Source organism: Phacochoerus africanus, chromosome 5, assembly GCF_016906955.1.
Source record: "Phacochoerus africanus isolate WHEZ1 chromosome 5, ROS_Pafr_v1, whole genome shotgun sequence".
Classification (NCBI taxonomy): Eukaryota; Metazoa; Chordata; class Mammalia; order Artiodactyla; family Suidae; genus Phacochoerus; species Phacochoerus africanus.
The window spans coordinates 10,444,872-10,471,702 of record NC_062548.1 but is presented as its reverse complement, the minus strand read 5'-3'; the positions used below and the strand labels follow the sequence as shown (position 1 = coordinate 10,471,702).

General features: G+C 52.8%; 1 protein-coding gene across 11 annotated transcripts in view; it reads right to left on the bottom strand.

Moving 5' to 3' along the window:
- Window positions 1-26,831, bottom strand: part of CUX1 (cut like homeobox 1) — a 352,629-nt gene that overhangs the window by 158,163 nt on the left and 167,635 nt on the right. For all 11 annotated transcript variants that reach the window (XM_047779765.1, XM_047779771.1, XM_047779774.1 and 8 more), the window contains exon 4: window positions 963-1,041. In XM_047779765.1, coding sequence (XP_047635721.1) covers window positions 963-1,041 — 79 coding nt within the window. The remainder of the gene's footprint in view (window positions 1-962; window positions 1,042-26,831) is intronic.

Below are 26,831 nucleotides of genomic sequence, written 5' to 3'. Positions count from 1 at the left end.
GAGGAGAGCCAAGCCCTTGGTGGACCTGAGAACTAGCGTACAATACAGATACAAAGGAGACTTGTTTCTGCTGGGCTTTGTTAAAGCAGTTCTAGTCATGTCAGTGACGTACAGAGCATTCCTAACGAGGGCGAGTGTGCAACGCTCGTGGGGGGGGTGGGGGGGTCCTTGGGTTTTCTGGGTCAGCAGAGGATGACATTCAAATGACTTTCCTAATTTTCTGATTTGATCTTTTCAGGACTGAGTTGGGACCCAAGTGATCAAGTCCACCACTTCCCCACGGATCAGGCAAGCAGACCACCCGAGAACAGGATGGATGGGACCCGTGGGCCCCAGGTGCTCTAAATCCTGCTTCACTTTTCTAAAATAAGGAATAGGAAGCCATTATCTCCCTGAGTGTGTAACAAGCATTGTTAAAAGGTTAACTCTTTGGTTCCTTCCAAAGAAAACACACCACGCATACTTTGTAGTTAAACAGGCTACCACTTGCCCAAGAAAGGCTTGGCCAGAGGTCCCCCAACAACCTAGGAAGGCAGTGTGGCATCCTAGGTGCCCTAGCAGGGCCGTTCCTGGACGTGGAATTGGTCAGAATTGTGAATATCCACCCATATGCGCGCGCACACGCACGCGCGCGCGCGCGCGCGCACACACACACACACACACACACACATTCTATTTCTTCTCTGGGAAACATGCAGCATTTTAAACCAAAGCCAAAGGCAGCCCCACAGATCTGCGTTTCTGCCCTTTCAAAGGCATCGACTGGAGGCTACTTGATTATTTTAGCAAATATGCATCTGATTTCCATACCCATCTCCAGTCTGGGTTGTGGAGAAGTCACATGCCCAGAACGCCCCAATTTCCTGGGCAAGTTGCCTGAGGGAGGCCAAGACGAGAAAGCCAGAAACCCACCAACTCACCAGACACGAGGCCCGCGGGTGGACGGCAAGTGCTGGGCTTACCTGGAACATCGATCAATCTTTTGTAGACATTCAAGAAGGCTGCCTCAGCTTCTTTGCTTCTTTTACTCAGTGCATCAATCTGAAAGGGAATGGAAGAAAGAGAAGAAACACAAAGAGCTCAACATTTGTCAAGAGGTAATTTGAAAATCATTACGCGTCTAGTGCGTTGCCTGGCGAATGGACGTCTGATTGCTCCATGTAAATGCCGGACAGCTGGGCCTTCAACCTCAGCCTAAACATCTGCACCACGGGGAGGGGTGGGGGCAGAGGGGAGGGGCGCAGGAGCGGGGCTGCGAGATGACGAAGCGTTTGCACAGCCCTCGTCCCATTGCCGCGACGGGGGGGGGGGTGGGGGGGGGCTCTCCACGGAGAATGTGGTCTCTTTCCTCCTCCTGCGGGAGCTGACGAAGAGCTGACCATGTGCCAGACCCGGCGCCGGAGGCGGGGCCCAGACGGCCGGTCTCAGCCCCAGGGGCTCGTGGCCCAGTAGGGGAACAGGTATGCACACCATGAAATCCCAGCCGGAAAAGTGCGGGGCACAGAGCCATGGGGACACGGAGAGGGGACATCGAGCAAGAAAGTAGGTGACATCTGAGCGGAGTCCCCAAGAGCAGCTCACCAGGGGCAGAGGTGACACAGAAGGGGAGGCAGACTCAAACACCAAAGTTCCGAAATCTGGTGTCCACAGATCCTTAGGAATTTTCTTAAAGCCAAGGACCCTCCTTCTAGACACACACACGCACTCACATGTCCACTTGGGTTTTGCCCAGACAATCAAGATCAAGCCCGAGGACGGGTCTGTAACACACCGGGGAAAGTGGGGGTGGCCTGGGGGACACGCATACATGGACGTGGGACGGGACAGGCGCGGGGATGCGCCAGTGCCTGTGGAGGAGGGTGGCCTTCCCCGCCGGGGCCCCAGTCACAGTGGAAGGAGGACAGGAGGAGCAGGAAGTGGTGACCCTGTGCAGGTGAGGATGTGCAGGGCAGTGGCGCTGGGGACAGATGGAAAGAGGCCAGTCAGAGGTTAGGTCCGGCGGAGCTGACGGGGGACACGGAGGATCCAGGAGGGTAAGGACGGTGACCAGCTAGCTCTCTGGCGTAGGGAGCAAGTTCCGGGGGCAGCGGCTGGAATCAGTGTGTCTTGTGAACCAACCCAGCCCAGCTGGTTTCCCTCTGGGGAAAGGTCTATTCATCAAGAAAGGTGACGTGTCGAAGTCCCAGGCATGCCGGACACACATCCACAGAGGCTCCCAAGGATGGACTCAGAGTGTATGTTGCTCCCATAACGCCCTTGCTGAGACAACAGATGGCTTTTTACCCCTGAAGCGTGCAAGATGCTACATGCGTGGAGCTCATGTTGGCTCAGGAAAAGGACACTAAATTACATATTCCTTGGTCCCCTCGCAGAATCATGCTCTGTCTCCAATATTATTAAAGAGGTAAAGGATGTGGCGTAATTACAGGGCCTCTCACCCGAGCCAACCAACAGTTTGTAAGGGCTGAGAGAGGTCATCTGATTGAGGATGGGAAGCCCCTGGGGGCGGGGGTGGGGCCTGGGGCTGGGGGAGGGGACACGGCCAGTCTCAGGAAATCGGGGCAGAGCAGAGAAGTGCAATGTGTGCATTTCCAACTTCGACCAAGTCGAGCTGCAAAAGTCCTACTGGGAGCCAGTCGTGAAGAACTCAGACACATTTCTCCCCCGACAAACTAAGATAGGATTTAGCTGTTGGGCAAGTTTTCCGGGTAATCCACAAAGACTATTTAAAAACAAGACAGGAGTTCCCGCCGTGGCACAGTGGTTCACGAATCTGACGAGGAACCATGAGGCTGCGGGTTCGATCCCTGCCCTTGCTCAGTGGGTTGAGGATCCGGCATTGCCGTGAGCTGTGGTGTAGGTTGCAGATGTGGCTCGGATCCCGCGTAACTGTGGCTCTGGCATAGGCTGGTGGTAACAGCTCCGATTAGATCCCTAGCCCGGGAACCTCCATACGCTGCAGGAGTGGCCCAAGAAATGGCAAAAAGACAAAAAAAAAAAAAAAAAAAAAACCCAAAAAACCCAAAACAAAACAAAAAAACAAAAACAAGACAAATTGTGGCTCGGCAGTAACAAACAGGACTAGTATCCACCAGGACGCTGGTTCGATCCCTGGCCTTGCTCAGTGGATTAAGGATCTGGCGTTACCATGAGCTGGGTTAGGTCGCAGATGTGGCTCAGATCCCGCGTTGCTGTGGCTGTGGTGTCGGCCGGCAGTGTAGCTCCGATTCGACCCCCTCGCCTGGGAATATGCTGTAGGTACGGCCCTAAAAAGACCCTCCCAAACAAACAAACAAAAATCCAAGATAATGCTCTACTTTTAAAATAAAATGGGTTTTTCCCTCCGACGATGAGTTCATGCTTGCTGTTTAATTAGAAATATATCAAAAATTAATGAGGAAAATTAAAACCATAATTCTGCCATTCACCAGTAAAGTCATTCCTCTGTAGTTCCCTTTAATTTTGAATGAAATACAGGCATGCAGCAAACTACAGAGGCAGTAGCTGAGTGGCTGTCTAGGGTTGGGGACGGGGAGGATGGGTTTGGAGGATGATAGCTCAGGGGGGTGCGTTTCTTTCTGGAAGGGATGAAATGGTCCATGATTGACTGTGACTTAGTAAAACTCAATGGACCGCAGAGTTTTAATGCGTGAATTATATGCGATGGGAATTTTTTTTTCTTTTTAAGGCTGTATCTGCGGCGTATAGAAATTCCCAGGCTAGGGGCTGAATCAGAGCTGCAGCTACCAGTACACCACAGCCACAGCAACGAGGGATCTGAGCCTCGTCTGTGACCTACACCGCTGCTCACGGCAACACCGGATCCTTAACCCACTGGGTGAGGCCAGGAATGAATCCGCATTCTCATGGATACTAGTTGGTTTCCTAACCTGCTGAGCTACAGTGGGAACTCCTGGTATGTGAATTATATCTTAACAAGTCTGGTAAAAACATGTGGGGTGAGTGTATCTGAAATCAAACTATATGGAAGTTTTTGCATTGTGCTTCCATGAACATATAAAATCTTTTTTCTTTTTTTTTTGGCGGGGGGGAGGGGGGGGAGAGCCTGTGGCATGTGGTCATTCCCAGGGCAGGGATTGAACCCAGACCACAACAGTGACAATGCTAGATGCTGAACCTGCAGCGCCACCAGGGAACTCCTAAAATCTATTCCAAAATTTGGAAAGTGTCTTAATAGTATCATTTCAACTGCACCTAACCACCGCATGTACAGGTATTTTGAATAAAAGTGGATTTGGAGTTGCCTTTCCAGACGTCTGGAATTTTCCCTGTGCTCCAGGCCTTTCTGCCACCTCCTGAGTGCCATGCCCACAGGCAGCAGAGTCTGCCCGGAAAGCAAGGCAGAGGCCCTGGCTGCCCTCCACACCTCTTGACACCCACAGGGGGCTTCTGTGCTCAGCTCCAGATCAGCCTGGGGAGGGGACCCCGCTTCCCAGGAATTCTGACCGAGCCCATAGAGGTGGCTGCCTCTACGGTGGGCAGAGGATGGGACGTGGAGGGATCCTGAACCCTGTCCTCTGTCCTTTCTAGGTTGATGGGGACATGGGGTAGGGTTAGCATTCTACTATGGGACACTTGGGGACGGTTCTGGGTGGCACTGGGCCCTGCCCTGAAAGTTCTAACCCCGGTACCCGAGCATGTGACTACGTGGAACGAGGGTTTCTGCAGACGCGGTCGTTAAGGTGGGCGCTGATCCAGCACGACCCAGTCCTTAGAAAAGGGGAAGCCGAGACATAGAGACGGTGGCACACACAGCAGATCCCCCTGTGAGCATGAAGGCAGGGATTGGGGTGATGCACCTGCAAACCACCAAGAGCCGGGGGAGAGCCCGGGACAGACCCTCTCCCGAGCCCTCTGAAGGACCCAGGCTTGATCACGGGCTTCCCGTCCCCAGACAGTGAGAACTGAATGTCCGTGGTTTTAGCCTCGCAGTTGGTGGTACTTGGCGAGGGCGGCTCCAGCAAATTCGTACAGGAACCACGGGTCTAAGCTTTCTTCCCGCCCCCTTTCCTCACAGGCAAGAACAGCCAACCCAGCCCTGAGAGAACAAGGCCAGGCCACTGAGTTTAATTAATTCATTAGGCAGCTGGATGGCGAGGTTTCCTGAGAGGCAGTGAGACCGCCACGCGTGCTTGGGTTCCTGCTTGATGAGGTCCCCTGAGCCTCCTTCTAAGATTTCCAAATCTGGAAGGATTTGTTGGTTCTGGTGATTCTGAGATTTGCTCTGCTCGCTCACTGTTTTGACGCCCCCAGGGCCCCCCCGTCTGAGCTCAGGCCCCTCCTCTGGCTTCTCCACCTTTTCTGGGGTGGGCTTGCCGTCGGCGTGGCCTGGGCTTGCACCGACCTAGAGCCCCTCTTCCGGCACCTCTGCCTCTGAAGACCTAGTGGCCCTTCAAGACCCCGTGCAGCTCCGCTGGCCCCACATGGATGCCAGGTTCTCTCCTACTGGAGTGTCCTGAGTTGGGAGGGAGGGAGGGGGCCCCAGGGCCAGGCTGTTGGCCCTGCATGCCATCCCCACAGCATCAGCACTGGGGGTAACAGCACCCACCCACCAGGCCTAGATAGGAGGTGGCGGTGGCGGGGGTGGTGGGGGGTGGCGGGGCACTTCTTGGGTGAAGTACCCAGTGCCTGGCTCAGCAAAGTGGGGCCCTGTCTGTCCCCCCTTGTCATTCTGTGAGGGAGGAAAGAAGGTCACCCCCATCCTTGTGCCCTCCACGCGTGCCTGTCTCAGGTGAGACGCCAAGCCAGGGCTTGGCACGGCAGCTCCTCAAGGGGAGAAGTGGTTTGTGAATGCCAAGAGGTCTGGGGTGAGGTCTTGAGCACAGATGCTTGAAAGCAGGATCCTAGGTCAGACGTTCTGGCTACTTAATGTGCAAAGACAGCCCAAGGGAGGGATTCTGTCTACCACCCCCTACCCCCTGCAACGCCATTCTGAGGACGAGCAAAAGGACAGAGTGGCTTCTGGTGGCAGAGCTGGGACAGACAGATGATCTGGGAGCTCTAACTGAGCTCAGGTCCGGCCGTGTCAAACCTGTTCTGCTCCAGGGATCTTCAGCCTCACCTCCCGCCACGCCTCACACCCAGCCCCACCCGGTCACTCCCTGTTCCCTGAGTACACAGCAATTTCCCCGCAGCCAGCCGGGAAGGCGCCTCCTTGGAATGTTCCCCTGATCCTCGGGGCTCAGCTGATCCCCGTCCCAGCCTCGGGCCACTCCCTTCGCCATATGGGATTGCCCTGAAGTTCCAGGACTGCAGATGAGGCTCCGAAGGGAGATCCTGGATTCCTGGAGAGCCCACACTAGGCTTTCCGCCCAGCAACGAGCGCAGAGTAGGTGCTTAATCTTTTTGGTGCAATTGAAAATTTACCGAAATTGACCAACGGTTGCATCTGCAGAAGTGAGTCAATGGTTGAGACGCAGTTTGAACGCTTCACGAAAATAATTAATACGTAAAGAGTTCCTTGATTTGTCAGCACGTGTTTCATGTGCTCACGTGATGAGCGCGGCTGGGCTGGAGCCAGCGGGCAGGAGGCACCCTGTCCCACGGCGCACACCCGGCGCAGGAGCCGGCTGCCCGCGGGGAACTCCCAGCCCCACTCTACCGGGACGCCCGGCGCTTCTAGCGCGAGGTTCCTAGATCCAACAGTTATCCTTTCAACAACATGACTTTCTATCGCTGAGCTTGACTTTTCTTTAATAAGGATTCAATTTCAAGATAAAGATCCACATTAAGGTATTTCACTGGAAATCTCAATATTTGTTTCCAGGAAGATGAAAACTCAGAGGCCAGGGCTGGAGGCCAAGTTCTTGGAAGTTAGGCGGGGATTTAGAAGGGGCAAGAGAGCGCTTGACTCTTCTGGGGTCAGCAGAGCTGCACTGTGCGGTTGGGGGTGTCATGTGGAGTGTGGGGTCACTGCTTCCCTCACTGCTCTGCCTGTGAAGAGCATTTCAGGTCTCTGCCCACTGCCATGTGGTTGTGGGGGCGTCCCAGCCCACGGGGGTGGGGGTGCGGGCTTGACCACAAGGAATATACGTGATAGCATCACAAGCCGCATCTGAGAGTAAGATGCGAGAGCGGGTGGGTGGTTCAGCTCTGGTGGGCTTTCTTCCGTGTCATGAGAATGACTCAGCCTCAGGAGCCACTTCTTCCACTGATCTCTCAGAGTAAAGACAACACACAGTTCCAGAGGTGTCCCATTGACCCACACATGTTACAAGAATGAGATAGTAGCTCTGTTGCTGAGATGTGGGGCTGCTTGTTACGGCAGCAGTATTAAACAAAGCTGACTATTGCAAATCCTAAGAGGTGGTCGCAACTCTAAGACAACAACACAAAGTCAACATAAGGAATAAACGACCAGTGTTGTGAGAGCCAAAGGATTTGTTTGTTTTGAAGCTTGTTTTTTTTTTTTTTTTAGGGCCACACCTGTGGCATATGGAGGTTCCCAGGCTAGGGGTCTAATTGGAGCTGCTGCTTGCTGTAGCTATACCAGAGCCACAGCAAGGCCAGATTCAAGCCGCGTCTGCGACCTACACCATAGCTCACGGCAATGCCGGATCCTTAACCCACTGAGCGAGGCCAGGAATCGAACCTGCAACCTCATGGTTCCTAGTAGGATTTGTTTCTGCTGTGCCACGACAGGAACTCCCGAAGCTTGACTGTTTTATTTTGCCAGGGGCAGGGCAGGGAGGAAGAGGGTATACGATGAGAGGAGAAAGGGCACGGGATTTAAAAGCAGAACCCTGGATTTAAGACCCGGCTCTTCGTGCAGTTTGGAATACTGAGCCAGTTAGGGGCCCTCTGCCTCTTTGAATTCATTTTCTACGTCTAGGAAAAGATACTGATGAGAAGGCCTACCTTGGAGGAAGCCTGGGAGAATCGAATGAGACAGAAGATGGGCTAACAGTGCAGAGCTAGTCACAAGCTGGTCTGCAGTGTGGGTGATAATTACTGACCCGTGCTGTATTTAGGAGAAACAGCACACAAATATCATCTAACTTCGGCATCAAAATTTCAAGGGCTTAGGGGAGAATTCACACACTCAAAGCATTAGTTTTGTACAAAAGAAACCAGCACTTTTGAAAGAAGTAACCTTTTGGGACCGCCTCCCGTGCAGTACTTGCAGTGGGGGGCGACAACATTTCAGGAGCTTGCTTATGTCTTCAAAGGACATTCTCTGCAGAAACTCCCTCGGCCACCTACACCTCAGGACAGTAATGGGTTTGAGGCTTTGGGGTCTGTTACTCGAATTTTCAGTAGGAGTCTCCAGTTTTCTGCAGAGGAAGGAAATGCAGAGGGAGATGGGATAGAGGCCTGAATTTTAACTGGAAGATGCTTGGTTGAGCACTGAGAAAGGATAAGACAATGTCATATTTACAAATGTGTTGAGGCCCCATCTCCTCCAGCCTCGACCACCAATCGATTAAGGAGTCCTGCTCGCCTGGCCTCAGAAATCGATTTCAGAATTTTAATCTCTTTCCTTCCTTGATGCCTCTGCCTTAATGGAAGCCCCCAGCCCTTCCCTTCCAGTTTGGACCCTGCAGACCCGTCCTCAGGGGAACTCCCCAGCGCGGCCTCTCCTTGCCGTGGAGTGGGAGGCGCCCTCAGCAGTGGCCCTGGGTCTGCGTCCCAGAGCCCAGAGCGACGTGCAACCACCTTGCCCGAGCTGCCCCTCGGCACTCCCGGACTCCATCCACACCGCTTAGGCTGGCCTTCTGGAACCCCTCCCAGCCCGGCCCTGCCCACACCTCCCGCTCCACCTCCGTCCAGAGTCCAGATCCCGCCACTGCCCATGGCCTCGGCCCCGCCCGGCTCCGGTGTTCACACACCAGGCCCTCTGCCTGCAACGCTCTTCACCCCAGACCCGGGGGACCCAGTTCTCCCTTCGTGGGTCGGCCTAGGTGACACCGCTGGTCACCCGGTCTTTGTGCCACCCCTGCTCTTTGCCAACTCCCTCTCTGCCCACTTCCTGCATCGAGTGACGATGTGTCACATCTGTGACCTCGCTCCCCACCACCCGGGGTCTGTCCCAGGCCGGCGGCACCTTCCTTCCTGGACCCCCGGCACCCGGGTCCTGACCAGCACGGAGGTTCCTGGGGTATCTGTGAAGGGACGAGGGGTGGACCCCAGGCTGAGAAGGCTGCACAGGCCTAGGGTCACTCGAGGCTCACGGGTGACTGCTCCAGCATCGAGCACCCTGGAAGAGGGGGCTGGAGAAGGCAGTTTCCTCTGAGTAAGAGCTTCGAGAAGGCTTTCAGTATCCACTGCAGTTTAGTCCAGTCTAAGAAGTGGGGCGTCACGAGAGCCAAGCTCTGATCTGGTTTAGGGGGGCCAACTGTCCCTGTCAGAGCTAGAGGACCTGGGAAGGTGGCGCCAGAGGATGGGGTGGAGATAAAACCCGCCAGGTGATGTCTACTCTCTAACACAGAAAATAAGACCTCTCGGCGGCCTCTTCCTACGTATTAAAGGAAGGTGTGCAGAGTGCCTGCAGCTGGGCCCAGTGCTGGTGGAGCCCAAGGCAGCGGCGGCTGTCACGCTCGGGGCTCTGCTTGTGTGCTGGTGACTCCAGCACCTCCCTGGGGGCGGCCCCAGTCTGGGGCCACGACTGTTGCACACTCATCTCCCAGTAAAAAGGATGCTACTCGCTGGGTATCCTGAGCAGGATGCTGCGGACGCTGGGCATGGCCCACCTGGGCCATCCCGACCCCGGGCCACACACAGAAAGCCTTGTCGCAGCAGCTGCGAGACACGGACAGACAACGGCATGGACTTGGTGCAGGGGTCAGGGATGGCCAAAAAAATATGAATCAGAAGCACGGGTCCTGATGTCTGCCCAGCACGGCGTTATTTTGAAATGGAAAAGGCTCCTCCTTTCGGGGTGTTGCCCAGCCTTGCCACGCACAGGTGGAAGGCAGGCTATGATATTCCGAGCTGGAGCATTAGCAGAGGCAAGCTGCCCCGGCCCCTAAGTCAGCCTCTCTGTGCCTCCGTTTCTTTATCTGCAAAGTGGGGAGAAGAACGCTTGTGCTGTGAGTGGTGATGGGACTGCTGAACTGGCTGCACTACTTGTCAGATGCAGAAACTGACCAAGTCCCTCAGAACTGGGCCCCTGGGCTGGGGACGTGCGGCCAGGGGCTGGACTGTGTGCCCTGGAGGAATGCAGACTTGGGTTTGAATCCAGCCCTGGGGCTGGCCTGCTGGAGGGTCTGGAGGCAGGTTCCTTCATTTACGCCTCGGTCTCCTCATCTGTTGAGTGACTAGCTCCCTCCTTGCTCAGCGGTTGCGCAATGAAGTGTACCTGGGGCAGTCGGGAGCGTGCAGACGGTGAGCAGACATTCGTGCCTTCTCGGCTAAACCCACCTCAGCAGTGCGTCCCTACCACACCACAGGCTGGCCCCTCTGCCGTCAAACTGAGCAGAAAGCCAAAATGCTCAAGGACTTGGGGGACAGAGATGCTTACACCACCTTTCAGACACCGCGGTGGCAAGAGCGCACTCAGGACCGCCCCTCTCCCTCCGCCCCGGAATTTACAAGCGCGTGGGTTAGAAATAAACACAGACCCTTAACGGAATTTTCAGATCCAGGCGCGCGGCTGGACTGTCAGCCAGCGGGGATCCGCAAGAGCTGCAGGGCGAGGAGAGAACAGTTTCGTCTCGTCGTCTGGCTGCAGAATTCTCTCAAGAGCAAAACATCAGGGGAAGAGCCACGTGGAATTCCAGAAGGCAACAGAGAAATGACCAAGGTCCTGTCCAAAACAGACGCGGACGCAGCCACAGCTTCCGAGTTCTAATTTTAACTGAGCCCGGCCACGTACAAGGAATTTTCTGAGAGATCACAGCGGCGCACAGCCCAGTAATTCTCCTCTAAGTACATGTCTATGGGATGCTTGGCAAGTCCCAGTCCTGCTATTGCTGAGGGACTTCTGTGGCGAGATGAGGGAGGACCTGGCGGGAGGGAGCCCTTCTTACCTCCCCCGCAACCCCCCCCCCACAACCCCCACTTCTGATGTGGCAAGAAGAGGGTGGGAACCGGGAGTGGGGGCCCAGCTGCCACCACCGGCTTTGTTCTCAAGGTCGTGTTCCTTCATGTCTTCCCACACCCAGAGAGAGCGCAGGGACAGAGAATCCCGCTGGAGACGCTCCCATCTTAGAGAACCAAGCGGGACCTCCTGGAAGAGTCCCTGTGCTGCTCAGCGCCGGCGGCATGCATCTCAGAGCGGAGTGTCGGCTATAAAGGCAACGCAGCGCAGACCTGGGTGGGACACAAAATCACGTCTCATATAAACTGATGACATATCCCTTAACCGTCCCCCGCACCCCCAAAGTTCCTAAGAGAAGAAGACTGGAGAATTCCAGAAGACGGTGCCATAGAGAGCACGTGGGGATGTGGGGCCGTGGAGGAGAGCACGAGAAGAACAGTAAAGACCGTGAAAACAGCCGCCGGCGGTCTTATCTTTCTTCGCAGTTTACAGAGCCCTTTCATGCGCACCTGCCATCCTGGCTGTGCACGTACATCTGAAGGGCTGTGGTGGGCAAGAAGGGTTAGTATCTTCCCTCTTCCCGGAGCACAAAACCAGAGCCAACAGGTAGAAGCTTCAGGAAGGCGGATCACAGCTTAATAGCAGGAAAACCTGGGCGAACAGCAAAGCGCTCAGAGGTGGAATGTGCCGACGCTTGTCTCACTTACTAGTTCATTCATTCGTTCACTTTGTCAATAAAATCGTTTAAGGGGTGGGGGAAATGTGCCGGGTGGTGGGCTAGCTTATTCTCTGGGGCCAGAGCCTCTCCTGGTACTCCTAGGGGGCCCAGGGTGGATGGTACCGCGCCCCCCAGCCCCCCACCACAAGGAAATCACAGCAGGACTGGGTGTGGGGGGAGGCTTCCCAGAGGATGAATGCCCGAGAGTTTTAAAACACCATTTTGTGAATAGATGATATGTGTATAGTAAAAAACAAAACAAACCCAATTAAGAATAAAAGCATATACAGTGTTCGACAAAGTTGCACAATACAAGATCGATACTTGAAAATCAATTGTCTTTCTGTACACGAGCCGTGAACAATCTAGAAGAGAAGGTAAGAGATGTTCATGGATTGGAAGGCTGAATATTGTTACGACGGCAAAAGTTCCCAATCGGTGCACGGGTACCGCGCCATGCCTTTCAAAACCCCAGCTGGCTTCATGGAAGAACATGACAAGTTGATCCCAAGATTCATTTGCAAATGCAAGGGACCCTGAAAAGCCAAAGCAAAGGGAAAGACAGCGGTAAATCTTCACCACCTTAAAGATGACACCAAAAGCACAAACAGCTAGTGAAAAAATGGATACACTGGGTTCTATCAAATTTAAAACTTCTGTGCTTCAAAGGACACCATCAAGAAAAGAAAAAGCACCCAAATGGGAGACAGTTTTTGCAACTTATATACCCGATAAGGGACTAGTATCCAGAATACATAAAGATCCCTATAACGCCCCCAAAAAAGACAGACTGAATTTTAAAATGGACAAAAGATTTGAATATACGTTTCTCCAAAGAGAATATACGAATGGTCCCTAAGCACATGAAAAGACACTCAAAGAATGTTCTTGGCAGCATTATTCAAAACAACTAAAGGCGGAGTTCCCATCGTGGCTCAGCGGACACGAATCTGACTAGTATCCATGAGGACGCAGGTTCGATCCCCTGGCCTTGCTCAGTGGGTTAAGGATCCGGCGTAGCTGTGGGCTGTGGTGTAGGTCACAGACGTGGATTATATCCCATGTTTCTGTGGCTGTGACGTAGGCCAGGACTACAGCTCCGAGATTCGAACCCTAGCCTGGGAACCTTCATATGCTGCAGATTCGACCCTAGCCTGGGAACCTTCCTATGCTGCAAGTGTGGCCCTTAAAAGACAAAAAATAATAAAAATGACAACAACAACAACAACAACAACAACCAAAAACAGCCAAGGGGTAGAAAAAGCCCAACTGGCGCTCAACTGATAATGGATAAATAAAATGTGACACAGCCACCGTGGAATATTACTCAGCCGTAAAAAGGAATGAAGCACTGATACTTGCTACCGCATGGGGGAATCTCCAACACACGCTAAGTGAAAGAAGTCAGTCACAGAAGACCACCTGCTGAATGATTTCATTCGCATGAAATGTCGAGAATGATCAAATCTAGAGACAGAAAGGGGTGGGGGGATGGGGACTGCTCATGGGTACGGGGCTTTCTTTGGGAGGTGAGGAAATTGGAAATATTCTGGAATTGGACTGTGGTGATGGCTGCACAACTTTGTGAATAGACTAAAGGCCATTTAATTGTAAAACAAGAGAAAAACAAAAATATACTACACTGCATCTTATGTTTTGTATAAATATAAAAATATACTATACTTTTCACGGTATATACATGTAGATACAGCGAAAAGCAGGTCTCCTTCCTGTCCGTGTGCACCTGTCACTCAGCTGCCTGGCCTGGAGGCAAAGATTCATTTGAATGTCTTTCCAGAAATATCTTATGCATTTACAAGCATCTTGTACACACGCAATGTCTCCCTTAACACACACACACACACGTGCGGTAGGATGTCAGAGACAGCGTTTTGCACACGTTAGGGCAGCTTCCTTCGTGGTGGGAGGGCGGAGCTTCGGGGGGGACGGGAATTTGTGTGAAGACAGAATGGCCTGTTCAGAGGTGCAGGAGCTGAGCTGGGGAGGGAGGGCCTGGGGGCGAAGCCAGGGGGTGGCCGCGTGATGCTGAAAGGTACTGGGAGTCCCAGGGGCTGTCAACCATGAAGTGACCTGGGAAGACAAGGGCCCAGGAGGCAGCGAGTCCTTGAGGGGGTTGCAGTCTAGCCCACGAGAGAGGCGGAAGCCCATCTGAGTGAGGTGGGGCGGCAGAACTCGCAGGTCTAAGGGCAGACATGGGTCCTGGCCGGGGGGGCTGGTCACCTCCCTGACATGGGCAGAGGCGAGTGTGTCTGGGGGTGTCTGTGGAGATTTTCAGTTTGTGAGGGGCCCAAAGGGGGAGCACAGGGGGTCCTGGTGTTGAAGAGAGGCCCAGAGGAGGTTACCAGGATGGGGCAGGTGTGCGGTGAGGGCCTTGGAAGAGGGGGCGCTGATTCCCAGGGGAGCACCGGGCTTTGAGGGGTTGAAGGAACTGGAGGATTCTGAGAGCAACACCTAGAACTACCATGTATCCAGCCCTGCTTTACACCACCTTTAAACACACACACACACACGTAATGCCTCTGCTCCGAGGGGTGGGTTTTCCAGTATTAGACGGAGACGCCGAGCAGCTAAAATGACTCATTCAAGGTCACCCTGGTAAAAGATGATGCCAGGCCTCTAATCCAGATCTGCCTAATTTCAAAATCTGTGATTTGTCTGTTTGCTTCTACTCCAAGCTGTCTCCCCGGAGAGGAGGCGCCAGGGGGGCGGGCGCTTACACAGGAGGGAAGCCAGGGAGAGGCAGGAAGGAGCGGGGCAGGCCCAGTGCCCCCCCACCCCCTCAAAGCTCTCCTGCACCCCCCGAGGGGCTGGCTCACAGCCGGGAGGAACTCGGAGCGGGGGCCCTAAGCCCTGTGTGGCCGGCTGGGCACAAAACCGCTGCTTCTCTAGAACACATGCTCAGAGGTCTGCTCACGGACGAGGCCAGGCCCCGGTCGCTGTGCCAGACAGACCCTCCCTCCCAAGTCCCCAAACTCAAGTGGTCTCAGACCAGAAGGTGATTGGGGCTTGAGGGTCCAGGGGAGCGGGGGGTGAGATGGGATGTGAACCAGGAGCTGGAGGGGCTCCCCGAGGATCTAGGTACATCCCAGGTTGGGCCCCCAGGCTCCCCGCACCCCAAGCGCCATCCCTGGAAACCAGTCCCCTCCTTGGTCATGCTCTACTGTAAGCCTGTAGGTTTCTGTCTCCGGTTTGCTGGAGGACAAGGGGTCATCTCACAGGTCTCCCCTGACCCCTCATGTCTCAAGCTTTCTAGAGTAAGCGCTGATTTTAGAGTCACAGGTTGGAGTTCAGGTCTAAGCTCAAAGACGGAGGAGCTGCGTGGCTTTGAGCAAGTTACTTGACTTCTCTGGACCCGTCTTCCTCTTTATAGAAGTGATCAGAAAATCTCTCGGGGGGGGGGGGAGACACACTCCTCCCTCTCCTCCTGCACCTGCAGTCGGCCGTGTCTCAGCAGAGCCTGTGCCCCTGCTCAGTCCCATTTCCCACGGAGAGCTTGGCAGGTGTGGGCTCCAAGGGGAACCTCCCCAGCCCCTGAGTCCGGTCTTGCCACTCGGGGTCTTCACAGACGATCCCGGGTGAGAGGGCCGAGGAGCAGCCCAAAGAGGCAGGGCAAGTGGAAGATGCCCGTTCCGGTCCCCGGGAGAAGGGGAGCCTGGAAGCCGCTGTCCAACTGGCTAGTTGGCTCTTCCTGGCGGGCGACTTAAAAGTTTCTGAAAGTGGTGCTTAGCGGGGCACAGATGGAACAGTGATGATGCCGCCTCCCAGGGGGTGAGTGGCGTGAGCATTTGACCGAGTCCAGACACCTGGGTTCCAACCCAGGTAAGCCTGTTCAGTCCCCCCTCTGACCTTGAGGGCGGCTGGGAGGCTTGCCTGCAGTGGCCAGCATGTGTGGAAGGTGGCTCCTTCAGTCTGGGACACTTGCTGGCCGTGGTGACTAAGCAGTGACAAGAAGCTGGTGTTTGGCTGGGCACAGCGAGGGAGCCACAGATCCCAGGATGGGACCAGGAGACGGCGAGAGGCTGGGAGAGGGGAGACCCTGGAGCTGAGGGGCTGCGGACCCTGCTCCGGGCACCCACTCTGCTCCTCACACTCCGTACTGCCCTCCCCACCCTGTTGGCTCTGGTTGGTGACCATGTCCTCAAAACAGGGTGGGCGGAGGCTTCGTGAAGTCATGGAAATGCTGATTTCTAGACATAAAATGCTGTGCAAATAATTATTAGTAAAGCAGGCGGGTGGCAGCCTGAAACAGAGTTGGAAGGGGTGCAACGCGGAATCAATGCTCCATGTTCAAACAACAGAGCTTGTCCGGGCTCCCAGCTATTGTTAGTGTCCCCGTCCCCCCGCCGCCCCCCCATTACACACATACATTCACAGCCCTTCTCTGACCATCTGGTTCTTGGTGTCAGTTTCACTTAAGGAATTACTGCATTAAACTGATGGGACATTAGTAAAACCTAATTAACATCCAGATTGAATTTTTCCAAGGGAAGAGAGAGATCTGCAGAAAATAAAATACCCTAATAATCTGAATTTCAGAGTATTCAAATAAATGCTATGTGACTGAATATTACAAGTTGGGTAGTTTTAGTCCGAGGGGTGGGGGGGACTAACAGAGTTGCTCTCTTCTCACAGACAAGCACGACTTCGAATTCTCAAATCGATTCCCTCCCGTTCTTCACGGTCATCATATGAGGAAACAGGCACCGGGAGAAATCAGCCGACTCGGTGAAGGTCAAGGCCACTGGCAAGTGGGGCCACAAACCTAGGTCTTGTAACTCTAGGTCCAGGGCTCTTACCTTCATGTTACAGCTACCTCCGGGTATCGCATGATTCTCTGAACGGGGCTGGCAGCGAAAGCAGACAGAATTGAGCCTTTTTTTGAAGCAACAGAGAAGGCTTTTGATTTATACACCAGGGATGTTAACTCTCCATCCATCCATCCATCCATCCACCCACCTGCCTATCACCCACCTATGTGCCTGCCCATCCCTCCTTTCATTATCCGTCCATTCCATCTAACCGTCGTTTCCAGAGGGCCTGCTATGTGCCTAGCACTGTGCCAAGTGGGGATACAGATCCTGCTCAACTGTGAGGCGCCCTGAAAGCAGCGCCTGAGTTAAGGACCTACCACCACCACTGGGGCCTCAGTCAGGCCAGGTCTGGCGCACAGCGAATGATCAGTAAACGCTGAATGAAACAAGAACGCGTGGACCCTGTCCTCCAGAAGCTCACGGTCTGGGAGAATGACATCATTCAGGGTGACCGGGGGGCAGCGGAGGAGTTGGGGGGGCTGCAGAGGTGACCCCCACCCAGCTGGCTACAAGACAACTCTGGTGGCTCCATCAGGGCAGGGTCCCTGACACAGACCCCGTTCCCCAGGTGTTCAGGGAGCTGAAGTCCAATGGGCGAGTCCTGGGACGCCTCTGGGCCCTTTGGCACCAGTCCCTGTCACATGGGACCTCGGATTCCTAACCTGTGACCCTCTGACCTCTAGAGCCTCGGGTTCTGAGTCAAATTTGCCGTGTCATTTTACCAATTTTTAAAATCTTTTTAGGGCTGCTCCCGCGGCATATGGAGATTCCCAGGCTAGGGGTCGAGTCCAAGCTGTAGCCACCAGCCTACACCACAGCCACAGCAAACTCAGGATCCGAGCAGTGTCTGCAGCCTACACCACAGCTCACAGCAATATCGGATCCTTAACCCACGGAGCGAGGGCAGGGATCGAACCTACCTCCTCGTGGATACCAGTCGGGTTCTTAACCTGCTGAGCCACGACAGGGACTCCTCATTTTACCAATTTATTCGGGAGCCCTCTGAGCTCCCTTTTCTCCATTTCAACTCAGTTCACTTCAACAAACATTTCCCAGGCACCCACAGGGCGCCGGGCACTGGGAGACGAGCCCGGAGCCCCCCGTTGGCCTTGTTCCGGAGCAGGGTCTGCTCTTGAACCCTCAGGGAGCCCCACGCCCAGGAGCACCTGCCTGACACGGGTCCTGCGGCAGAGAGGCCAAGCGAGGCCGAGGCGGGCCGGCTGCACATCCCAGAACTCCGCCGATGGTTACCGAGAGGATGTTAAAAATAATTATCTGCTGAAGATATTAGATTTGCTCTGGATTGTTCATTACAAACAATGGCTTAATAGGACTTTTATTGAATAGCTGCAGAGCTCTGGGCCGAAATCAATTTGCCGTACCCTCGGAATTCTGATGTACGCCGTTGACTTCCCCGACGCGGAGCAATTTGTAATAGCTTTGGCTGGCTGCTGTTTTCAAAGCTCCTGCTCCATCACGAGCATTTATTTGTGACCACAAAATTACATTTATTCAACAGAAAGCAGCTCCGGGTCTTTAAGAGGTTAACTTCTGGAGCGCTTGGCCGCGGTCCAGCCCTGGCCGAGGCGCGGGCGGGCGGGCGCGGTGGCACAGGCGGCGGCGGCAGCGCCGGGCGGGCGGCCGTGATGAATAGACTGCTGAGTGCGCCCCTCTCCAGGCGCACTCGGCTCGCTCCCCTGCTTCCATAGATCACGGGCTGCGCCTCAACATATCTGACTGAAATTGAATTTGGCTTCTCTCTCAACCGTTCATTTCCTATGTTATGCAAGGTTATATCCTTTTCTGCATGAGCAGAACCAAACCAGCTGCAGCTTTGGAGGAGAAAATGTGTTTTCAATTAGGAAGCTGGCCTGAATGGGGAACCACAGTCCTCCTGCTCCCCTAATTGAGCCATCATGGAGCAGGGCCTAGGGAAAGATGCTGGAGTCACCAGGCCGTCGGGCTTGGGTGTAAGAGCATTGAAACACGCCGTCATTGTCAGCACCACGACTGCCACGACTGCCGCCCCGACTACCAGATGCGTACAAAGGCCCCAGAGTCTGAAGACGGCCGTCTTGGCTAAGAAGGACATTCTCCTGCAAAGGGGTCAGGACAGCAGCCTCCCTGACCTCCAGCCAGAGCCTGCCCGGGTCCTCAGGGTGCCCAGCGCCTTGCACTCACCTGCCAGGGACCCTGGGCCACAAGCTCACAGATGCCTCTGTTCCCCCAGGAGAGGAGGCTGACTTATTTTTCTATTCTTTCTTAAAATTAAAAAAAAAATTAAAAAAAAAATTTTTGTTGTTGTTTTTTAGAGCTGTACCTAAGGCATATGGAAGTTCCCAGGCTAGGGGTCAAAGTGGAGCTGCAGCTGTGGCCTATGCCACAGCCACAGCCACAGCCACAGCCACACCAGATCTGAGCTGCATCTGTGACCTACGCCACAGCTTGTGGCAACGTCAGATCCTTATCCCATTGAGCAAGGCCAAGGATCAAACCCGCGTCCTCATGGATACCAGTCGTGTTCATTACCACTGAGTCACTTCGGAAACTCCCAGACTCCTTTCTCTTATGGGTAGGAACCTGGTGCAGAGCCTTCAACACAGGACTCAGCGAGTCCTTGCTTTTTGGTTTTTTGAGCCTGGCATGCAACAGCCTGATGAGGGATCTCAATTCCCTGACCAGGGCTTGAACCTGGGCTGCTGCGGTGAAAGAGCCAAGTTGCAACCACGAGACCACCGGGAAACTTCCGGTGAGTCCTGGTCAACGGGGAGAAGGTGAGAGAGAGACCAGCTCGGCCTGGCAGAGGGAGACACACCGTCGAGGAGAAGATGCAGGCCCCTGACAGGAAAAAGTTAGCAACGGGCTGAGCCGGTCTGGCAGAGGAACGAAGGAGGCAGGCGTTGACTTGGGTCTTACAGGATGGAAATGATTTTTATAGGTGAGGAAGAGCAAGAGGTTATAACAACGGAGGCTGTGACTGTAGGAACAGGGCAGAAGAGGAAACCACGAGGCCTGTTCGGGGACAGCAAATAGACCAGTGTGGCCGAAGCAGAAGCCAAGGACACAACGCCTGGAAATATGTGTTAAAGCTACATCACAGAGCCCCTCACACGCTGCTCTAAGGTGCCCAGAACTTGACCTAGAGGAACTGTCCTTGGGGGGAACCTAGCCAGGAGGTGGTGCGAGCAGCCATGCGTGATAATCAGAGGGGGACCTTGTCAAATGACAGATCCTTCGGTGCTGCCCCCAGCCTGCTGAGTCCAAACTTTGGAGGGAGGCGTCCGGGGAGCTTGCAAACGTGGGTAATTCTCAGGCAGCCAGCGGGGCTAGCCGAGGGCCAGCTTCACGAGCATCGGTCTGGTCCTATCTTCTCGAAGACCGTCCTGCTGTGGACACTTAAAGCAGTACTTGCTAAGTACAGGCTGGATGGGGCATAAATAGGAGTGGGTGCGTGCACGCGTGTGTATGTGTGTGACACATGGTTCCTACCCTCTAAGATTCCCGAAGCACATTAGTATAGCGCCAGTTCAACTATGTTCCAACAGCTAAAAAACAAAGGCAGGATGTCTTCAGGCTCAAAATCACAAGGCAGGTAAAAATGAAGCCCCAGCAGAGACGAGGAGGGGAGAGCTTTGTTTCTGGTGGGGGGTGTTGTGTGATGACTCGGACCCTGGGGCATGTGGGCTGGGCCTCAGAACATAGGTAAGAGCTGACAATATCCCTAACAGGTGGTCCTCTGGCCTTTGTCTAAATACTCCCAGTCACGGGAAACTCACTACCTTGGATGGCAGCTCATTCCATTGCTGAGCAGCTCCAATTGCTGGAAAACATCCCCTCTTCTGTTCTGCTGCTGACACCCCACATGTTAGGCCACGGAGTCACACTGGACGTCAGAGCTCCGGGGGTCCCTGCTGACTCTCTCGCTCACCCCTGCACCTTACAGCTGAGCAGAGTCAGACAGAAAGAGGGCAGGGAGCCACCGAGGTCACAGGAGAGTGAGTGGCAGCACCTGGGCCGGCGCCCAGTGCCTCTGGCTCCCTGCGAAACGTTCCTGGGAGGAAGCACTCAGACACCCTGGCTTTATTTAGCCATGGCCTTTAGATCTGAACGCTTACATATGTTACCGCGCAGCAGACCGGGGCCATGGGGCACCCTCGAAACTCTCAGTCACTTTTAACTAGTTCGTGGCATATTTAGCCAACTTAATCCAGTCCATCTATTATTTGATTACAACGTCAGGCCCTGCAAGTGTGTGCGCTGTCCTCTGCTTTGCTCCGCACTCCGACGTCTCCTGTGGGTGAGGGCCTTTCAAGGCAGCTTCCCACATGGCCCACGAGACCCCCCTGCCCCCCCCCCCGCTCCCGGGTGGCCCCCAGTCATCCCCAGCACCCCCCTCCTCAGAGCCCTGGCACGTGCCCTGCTCTGCCCGACGCTCTCCCGGCTCCCTGCTTGGCTGGCCCCTCTCATCACTCAGGTCTCACTCCAAACGTCACCGCCATGACCACTGTCTCTGGAGGAGCCCCCTTGTCCCTCCCACTCTTCTCCGTTCCCATCACTTCCCTCCCAGTGCTCGTCACCGCCCGACGTGGCTCCTGTGTCCCTCCTCTAGAATACACGCACCTGGCACCTGTACCCGAGGCTACATCCTGAGCTCCTATCTGGCCCAGAGCTGCACACAGTCGGCTCTAGAGGGGGTTTTACCGAATGAAACAGTTGAAAGGATATCAGAGTAAAACCCAGCATCAGAGGCCAGAGCCTGTGGGGTTTCACACAGCCGGACCTGGGCTCTCAACATGACTGGTGTGTTATGTATACAGTGGGCCTTCAGGACAAAGGAAGTTCCAGGTGACGGGTCCCTCCTGCAGGCCGTGTCAGCAGGTGATACTGTGATGACGTCACAGCCCACAGTTAACAGGCACCCCACTCCTCCAAGGGGTGCAGATCAGGTCTGCACATAACTGTGGATATTTACGAGCATGGAGACCAGGCATGAAGCTCCAGCTGTGATCCAGGAGGGGCTGGCCAGCAGAGGAGGGGCCTGCAGCTGGGCTTGCCAAGCAATGGACACTAAATGGACAGCCACTGACCTTGGCCAAGCTGGGGAGGTCGCCTGATATCCCCACTCCCCAAGCTCCAGCACTGGGGAGCATGGGCTGGGAAGCCAGACAGCCCAGTCCCGCCACCATCACCTGCGTGACCACGGGTGGGTCCCCTGCCTGCTCTGTGAAATGAGGATGCTGCCTCCACCCACCCAATGGGCACCTTCCGCATGCTCACTAGGGCCAGGTACCAGGGACACGGGGGCGGGGGCGGACGGAAAATCTAAAGAGGGTGGCGGATGTGTAACTGGAGCACAACATGCTATGGGAGACATGGGAAGAGGGTCTTGGTTGGGACCGATGGTCTGAGGGAGCCCTGAAGGACCAGAAGGAGAGGGCCGGGTGGGGCTGGGAGGCGGGCAGCGGCCAGGCAAGGGCACCCTGAAGGCTTGGTGAGCAAGGCAGTGACGGGATCCTGGCGGTGGCACTGGGAAGAGGCGGGGTGGACTAGGGAAGAAGGGACAAGGGGACCAGATAGGGAACCACTGCCACCGTCTCAGTGACACACAACGTGGCTGTGGGTGAGCGGGTGGGTGCTGGCAAGGGAGAGAATCAGCAGATCTGGGGTGTCCTTTGGAGGAAGGCTGGAGGGGTGGGGCACCCCGGAGAGGGGAGGTGTCTGCGATTCCCCGCTGAGGCAACCGGGCGGACCCGGGAGTTATTCCTGAGAAGGTCAAGGCCAGGGGAGGAGGGGATCTCAGATGGGGAAGGAGCTTGTGTCCGGGGCCCACGGCAAAGTTGACAGGACACATTCCCGGGAGCAGAGCTGCCGGGTCAAAGTCTAGGTGCTTCTTCAGCTCTAGAATCTGGTGCCAGATCGGTGTTCAGACAGGTTGTGCCCATTTACGTGCCCATTTTGACTTTTGAATTTTGGCCAACCTGGCAGCTGCAAGTCAACTGCATATAGATGATTCTAACCCGCATTTCCCTGGTGATGAGGTTGGTGTCTTTTTCGAGGTGGATGACTAGTCTCGATCTTGACACTAAAATGCCGTTCGTGGCTTTTGCTCATTTTCCGTTTTGGGATGTTGGTCTTTTTCTTATTGATCGGTGAAAGTTTTTAAAAAAATCTCTGAATACTAGTCTTTTGTCAGCTACGTGCGTGCCAACTACCACGTCCCAGTTTGTGAGCTGTGGCCAAGGATACCCCAGGTAAGATCGCTTCACGGGAAGGCCTTAGGGGGCACCGGCCACTTCAGGGGCATTTGATATGTGCTATGAAAAAGGTTCGGATGGGTTTGAATCTTTATTACGATATGCTTCCAACAGATAATGAAAGTGTCCTGACGGAGGTGGCACCTTGTCCTAGTTCACAAGGTGAAACTGAGCTTGCAGCTCTGGGCTCACCTTTCATTTCCTTTGTTTGTCTGTCTGTCTGTCTTTTTAGGGCTGAACCTGTGGCATATGGAGGTTCCCAGGCCAGGGGTCCAATCGGACCTACAGCTGCCAGCCTACACCACAGCCACAGCAATGAGTAATCTGAGCTGACCTACACCACAGCTCATGGCAACGCCAGATCCTTAACCCACTGAGCGAGGCCAGGGATCAAACCTGCATCCTCATGGTTCTTAGTCGGATTCGTTAACCACTGAGCCACAACGGGAAATTCTCACCTTTCCTTTCTTTAGGGTATCTTTAAATGGGAGGCAGAAAGCTTTTACTTTAAAATGTTAATTTGTTGAATGTAACAGTGTTTTTCTTTATGGTTTCCTGTTCAATAAATCCTACCCAACCAGAGTCACCATAGTTTATATTTTCTTCTGAAAGGTTTAAAGTTTTACATTAAGTCTTTGCCTGTCATTTGTATTTACCTATAATTTTCCATATGGTGTGAGGCAGGGATCCAATTTCCTTAAATTCCGTAAGGATAACCAATGGACAGGGGACCATTTATTGAAAAGCCCACCCTTTCTTTGTTGATCTGTAATACCACCTCTGCAATACATTTGGCTTCTATATCTGCATGGGTCAGCTCCTATTTATCTATCCCCTGCCAATTACTGCAGCTTTGATAACCCGGTAGGGCAAATCCTCGTCTTATTTAATATGCTCTTCATCATTACTGCCCATTTGCTCTGACATACAAACTGTGGAATCAGCTTTTCGAGTTTCAGGAAAAATCCTACTGGAATTCTGACTGGAACTACAATGGCTCACTCTATCATCAATGGAGGGAAAACTGATGTCTTTAATAATAGTGGGGATTTCTATCCTTGAATACCTTAACTCTCTCCATTTACATCTTCTTTAATATTGTTCAGTAAGGGAGTTCCCATTGTGGCTCAGTGGGTTATGATCCTGGTCAGTACCCATGAGGACAGGGGTTCGATCCCTGGCCTCACTCAGTGGGTTAAGGATCCGGTTTTGCTGTGAGCTGTGGTGTAGGTCACGGATGTGGCTCAGATCCTGCATTGCTGTGGCTGTGGTGTAGGCCAGCAGCTGCAGCTCTGACTCAACGCCTATGGGAACTTCCATATGCCGCACGTGCAGTCCTAAAAAGCAGTAATAATAATAATAATAATAATAATAATAATAATAATATTGTTCAATAAGGATGTTATACTTTTCTCCAGAAGGCATTCCTATGCAATGTTTTATGGCTAGGTATCCTTTATTTTTTGTTTCTATCTGCAGCGGTATCCTTTTTCGGCTTGCTATTGATGTAGAGATATGCAATTACTTTTGTATATTGATTTTGTATCTAGCAACCTTGTTAAATAATTGAGGCTCACTTGAAAAATGACAGTTTTACTTCTTCTGCTCCAATACTTGTACTTTATTTCTTTTTCTTGTCTTCCATGCTAGCTAAGACTTCCAGTGCAGTGTTCAAGTAGCCATAGTAGGCATGCTTGTCTTGTTCTTGATTTTACAGGGAATGTTTTTAATATCACTGGGTAGGATGACTGATGCAGGTTTTTGAGAAACACCTTTCTCAGGTTAACAAATTTCCCCTTTATTCCTGGTTTGCTGGTGGTTTTTAAATTTTTTTAGTTATGAATGGCTGTTGAAGTTCACCAAATTCTTTCCCAGGAGACCTTCCCCTTTTTAATCAGCAAATGATATTAATTTGCATTAACAATTTTTTTCAGATAAACCAAACAGCATTCTTGGGCTACCTGGCGCCTGATGGAGTCAATTTACTAATACCTTTTTAAAGAATTCCACCTACATATTCACAAATATGACTGACTTTAGTTTTCCTTTCTTAAACTATTCTTGTCTGGTTTTTGTATGAAGGTTATCCTAGCCTCATAAAAAGAGGAAGTGCTCTCTTTTTCTATTTTCTGAAGGAGTTTGCAAAAGATAAGAACTGTTTCATGAAGCATTGATAGGACTCTCCCATAAAACTGTCTAGATCTTGTGGGAACATTTTTGTAATAGTTACAAGGCTATTCAGGTTTTCTACTTCTATAATCAGCTATGGTACAGCACAGTGTTCTAGCAATTTATCTATTTTGTCATGTTTAAAAATCCATTGGCATACAATTGATTATAATATTCTTATTATCTTTTTTCTTTTTCTTTTGGCCACAACCTGCAGCATATGAAAATTCCTGGGCCAGGGTCTGCATCTGAGCTGGAGCTGTGACCTATACCACGGCTGCAGCAACATCAGATCCTTAACCCACGGCGCCAGGCCAGGGATTGAACCAGCTCCTCCACAGAGACAAGCCAGATCATGAACCCAGTGTGCCTTGGCGGGAACTCCCCTATTATCTTTCTAGTCTCTGCTGGAGCTGCAGTTACCCTGTTTTCTGTCCTCACCGATTTTTCCTCGATTTAGGAAGGTGGTTTGTCTATTGCAGCAGTTTTTTCAAAGAACCAAACTTTGGGCTGTTTCTCTCTTGGGTCTTTCTTTTTCATTCATTTTAATGTAGATGTCATTAGTAATTATATTTTTTATTGCCTTCTTCCCATTTTTGGGGAGCTTATTCTATACTCTTTTTTATAACTTTTTAAAACTGGACGCTAAGTTCATGGGTTTTTAAGTCTTTTATTTCCCTTCTAACATCAGCAAGTAAGTTATTTCTTAAGAGGATTTTCCTCCCTGAGGACACTTGGGTTAAGTATCCCGCTCTCCTACAGCCAAGAGGAGCAGGGCCCAAGCCAATTCCTTACCCCCCAACGTCTATAGGAGGACCCTTCTCAGGGAGAGGAGCCAGCAGCGGGGGAGACAATTTGGAAGGCTTAGCATTTTCCTAGAGAGTGTGAGCATCACTTCACTGAAGGGATTCTGAATTACTGGAACTAAAATAAGCCTTAGATTGGATTGACCCTCCCAGCCCCCATCAGCTGGCTGGGCAGATGAAACACGAATTCAGGTATAGCAATAATTAAACCTAATTTCAGTGTGAGTTAAACTTGGCGACTTTGTGGGGGGAGATGCTATAAAACTGGGTTGCGATGTTCACTGTATATTAACTATAAATTAATAAAATGCATTAATTAAAAAAATCAAAAAAATAAACTTGGTGACTTTGTTATAATAATTATGAATAACCATCGTGATTATACTATCCCAAACCTTTTGATCAAGGACAACAAATAGTTGTTTGCCAGGTTCTTTGTTTTTTGTTTTGTTTTGTTTTTTTTGTCTTTTTAGGGCCATACCCACCGCATACGGAGGTTCCCCAGGCTAGGGGTTGAATCAGAGCTACAGCTGCCGGCCTACACCACAGCGACAGCAATGTCAGATCTGAGCTGTGTCTGCAACCAAATCATAGCTCACGGCAACGCCGGATCCTTAACCCACTGAGCGAGGCCAGGGATCGAACCTGCAATCTCATGGTTCCTAGTCGGATTCGTTTCTGCTGCTCCACAACGGGAACTCCTCACCAGGTTATTCTAAAGGTATTTCCCGAACATACCTTCTGGGGTCCCTTTCACCCTATGAACAGATCCTGAAGACGGGACAGAAGCAAAGTGTTTTAAAAACTGCCTCCAGGGGAACCTGGCTGTTCAATCATTTATCAATAACCATTTTGAGAACCCATATACTTTTTGCTTCTCAGTTGCTGTGCTGGGTGCTAGGAACACAGGGGCCAATAGGACAACACCTGGCAGCGAGCTCCATACATTTTACAGATGAAAACGGAACGGAGACAAAGTGACAACCAGCTCTCAGGCACGATGACAAGTGGATCACAAGTAGCATGGAGCATGTGGTGGGGGGCACCTGGCCT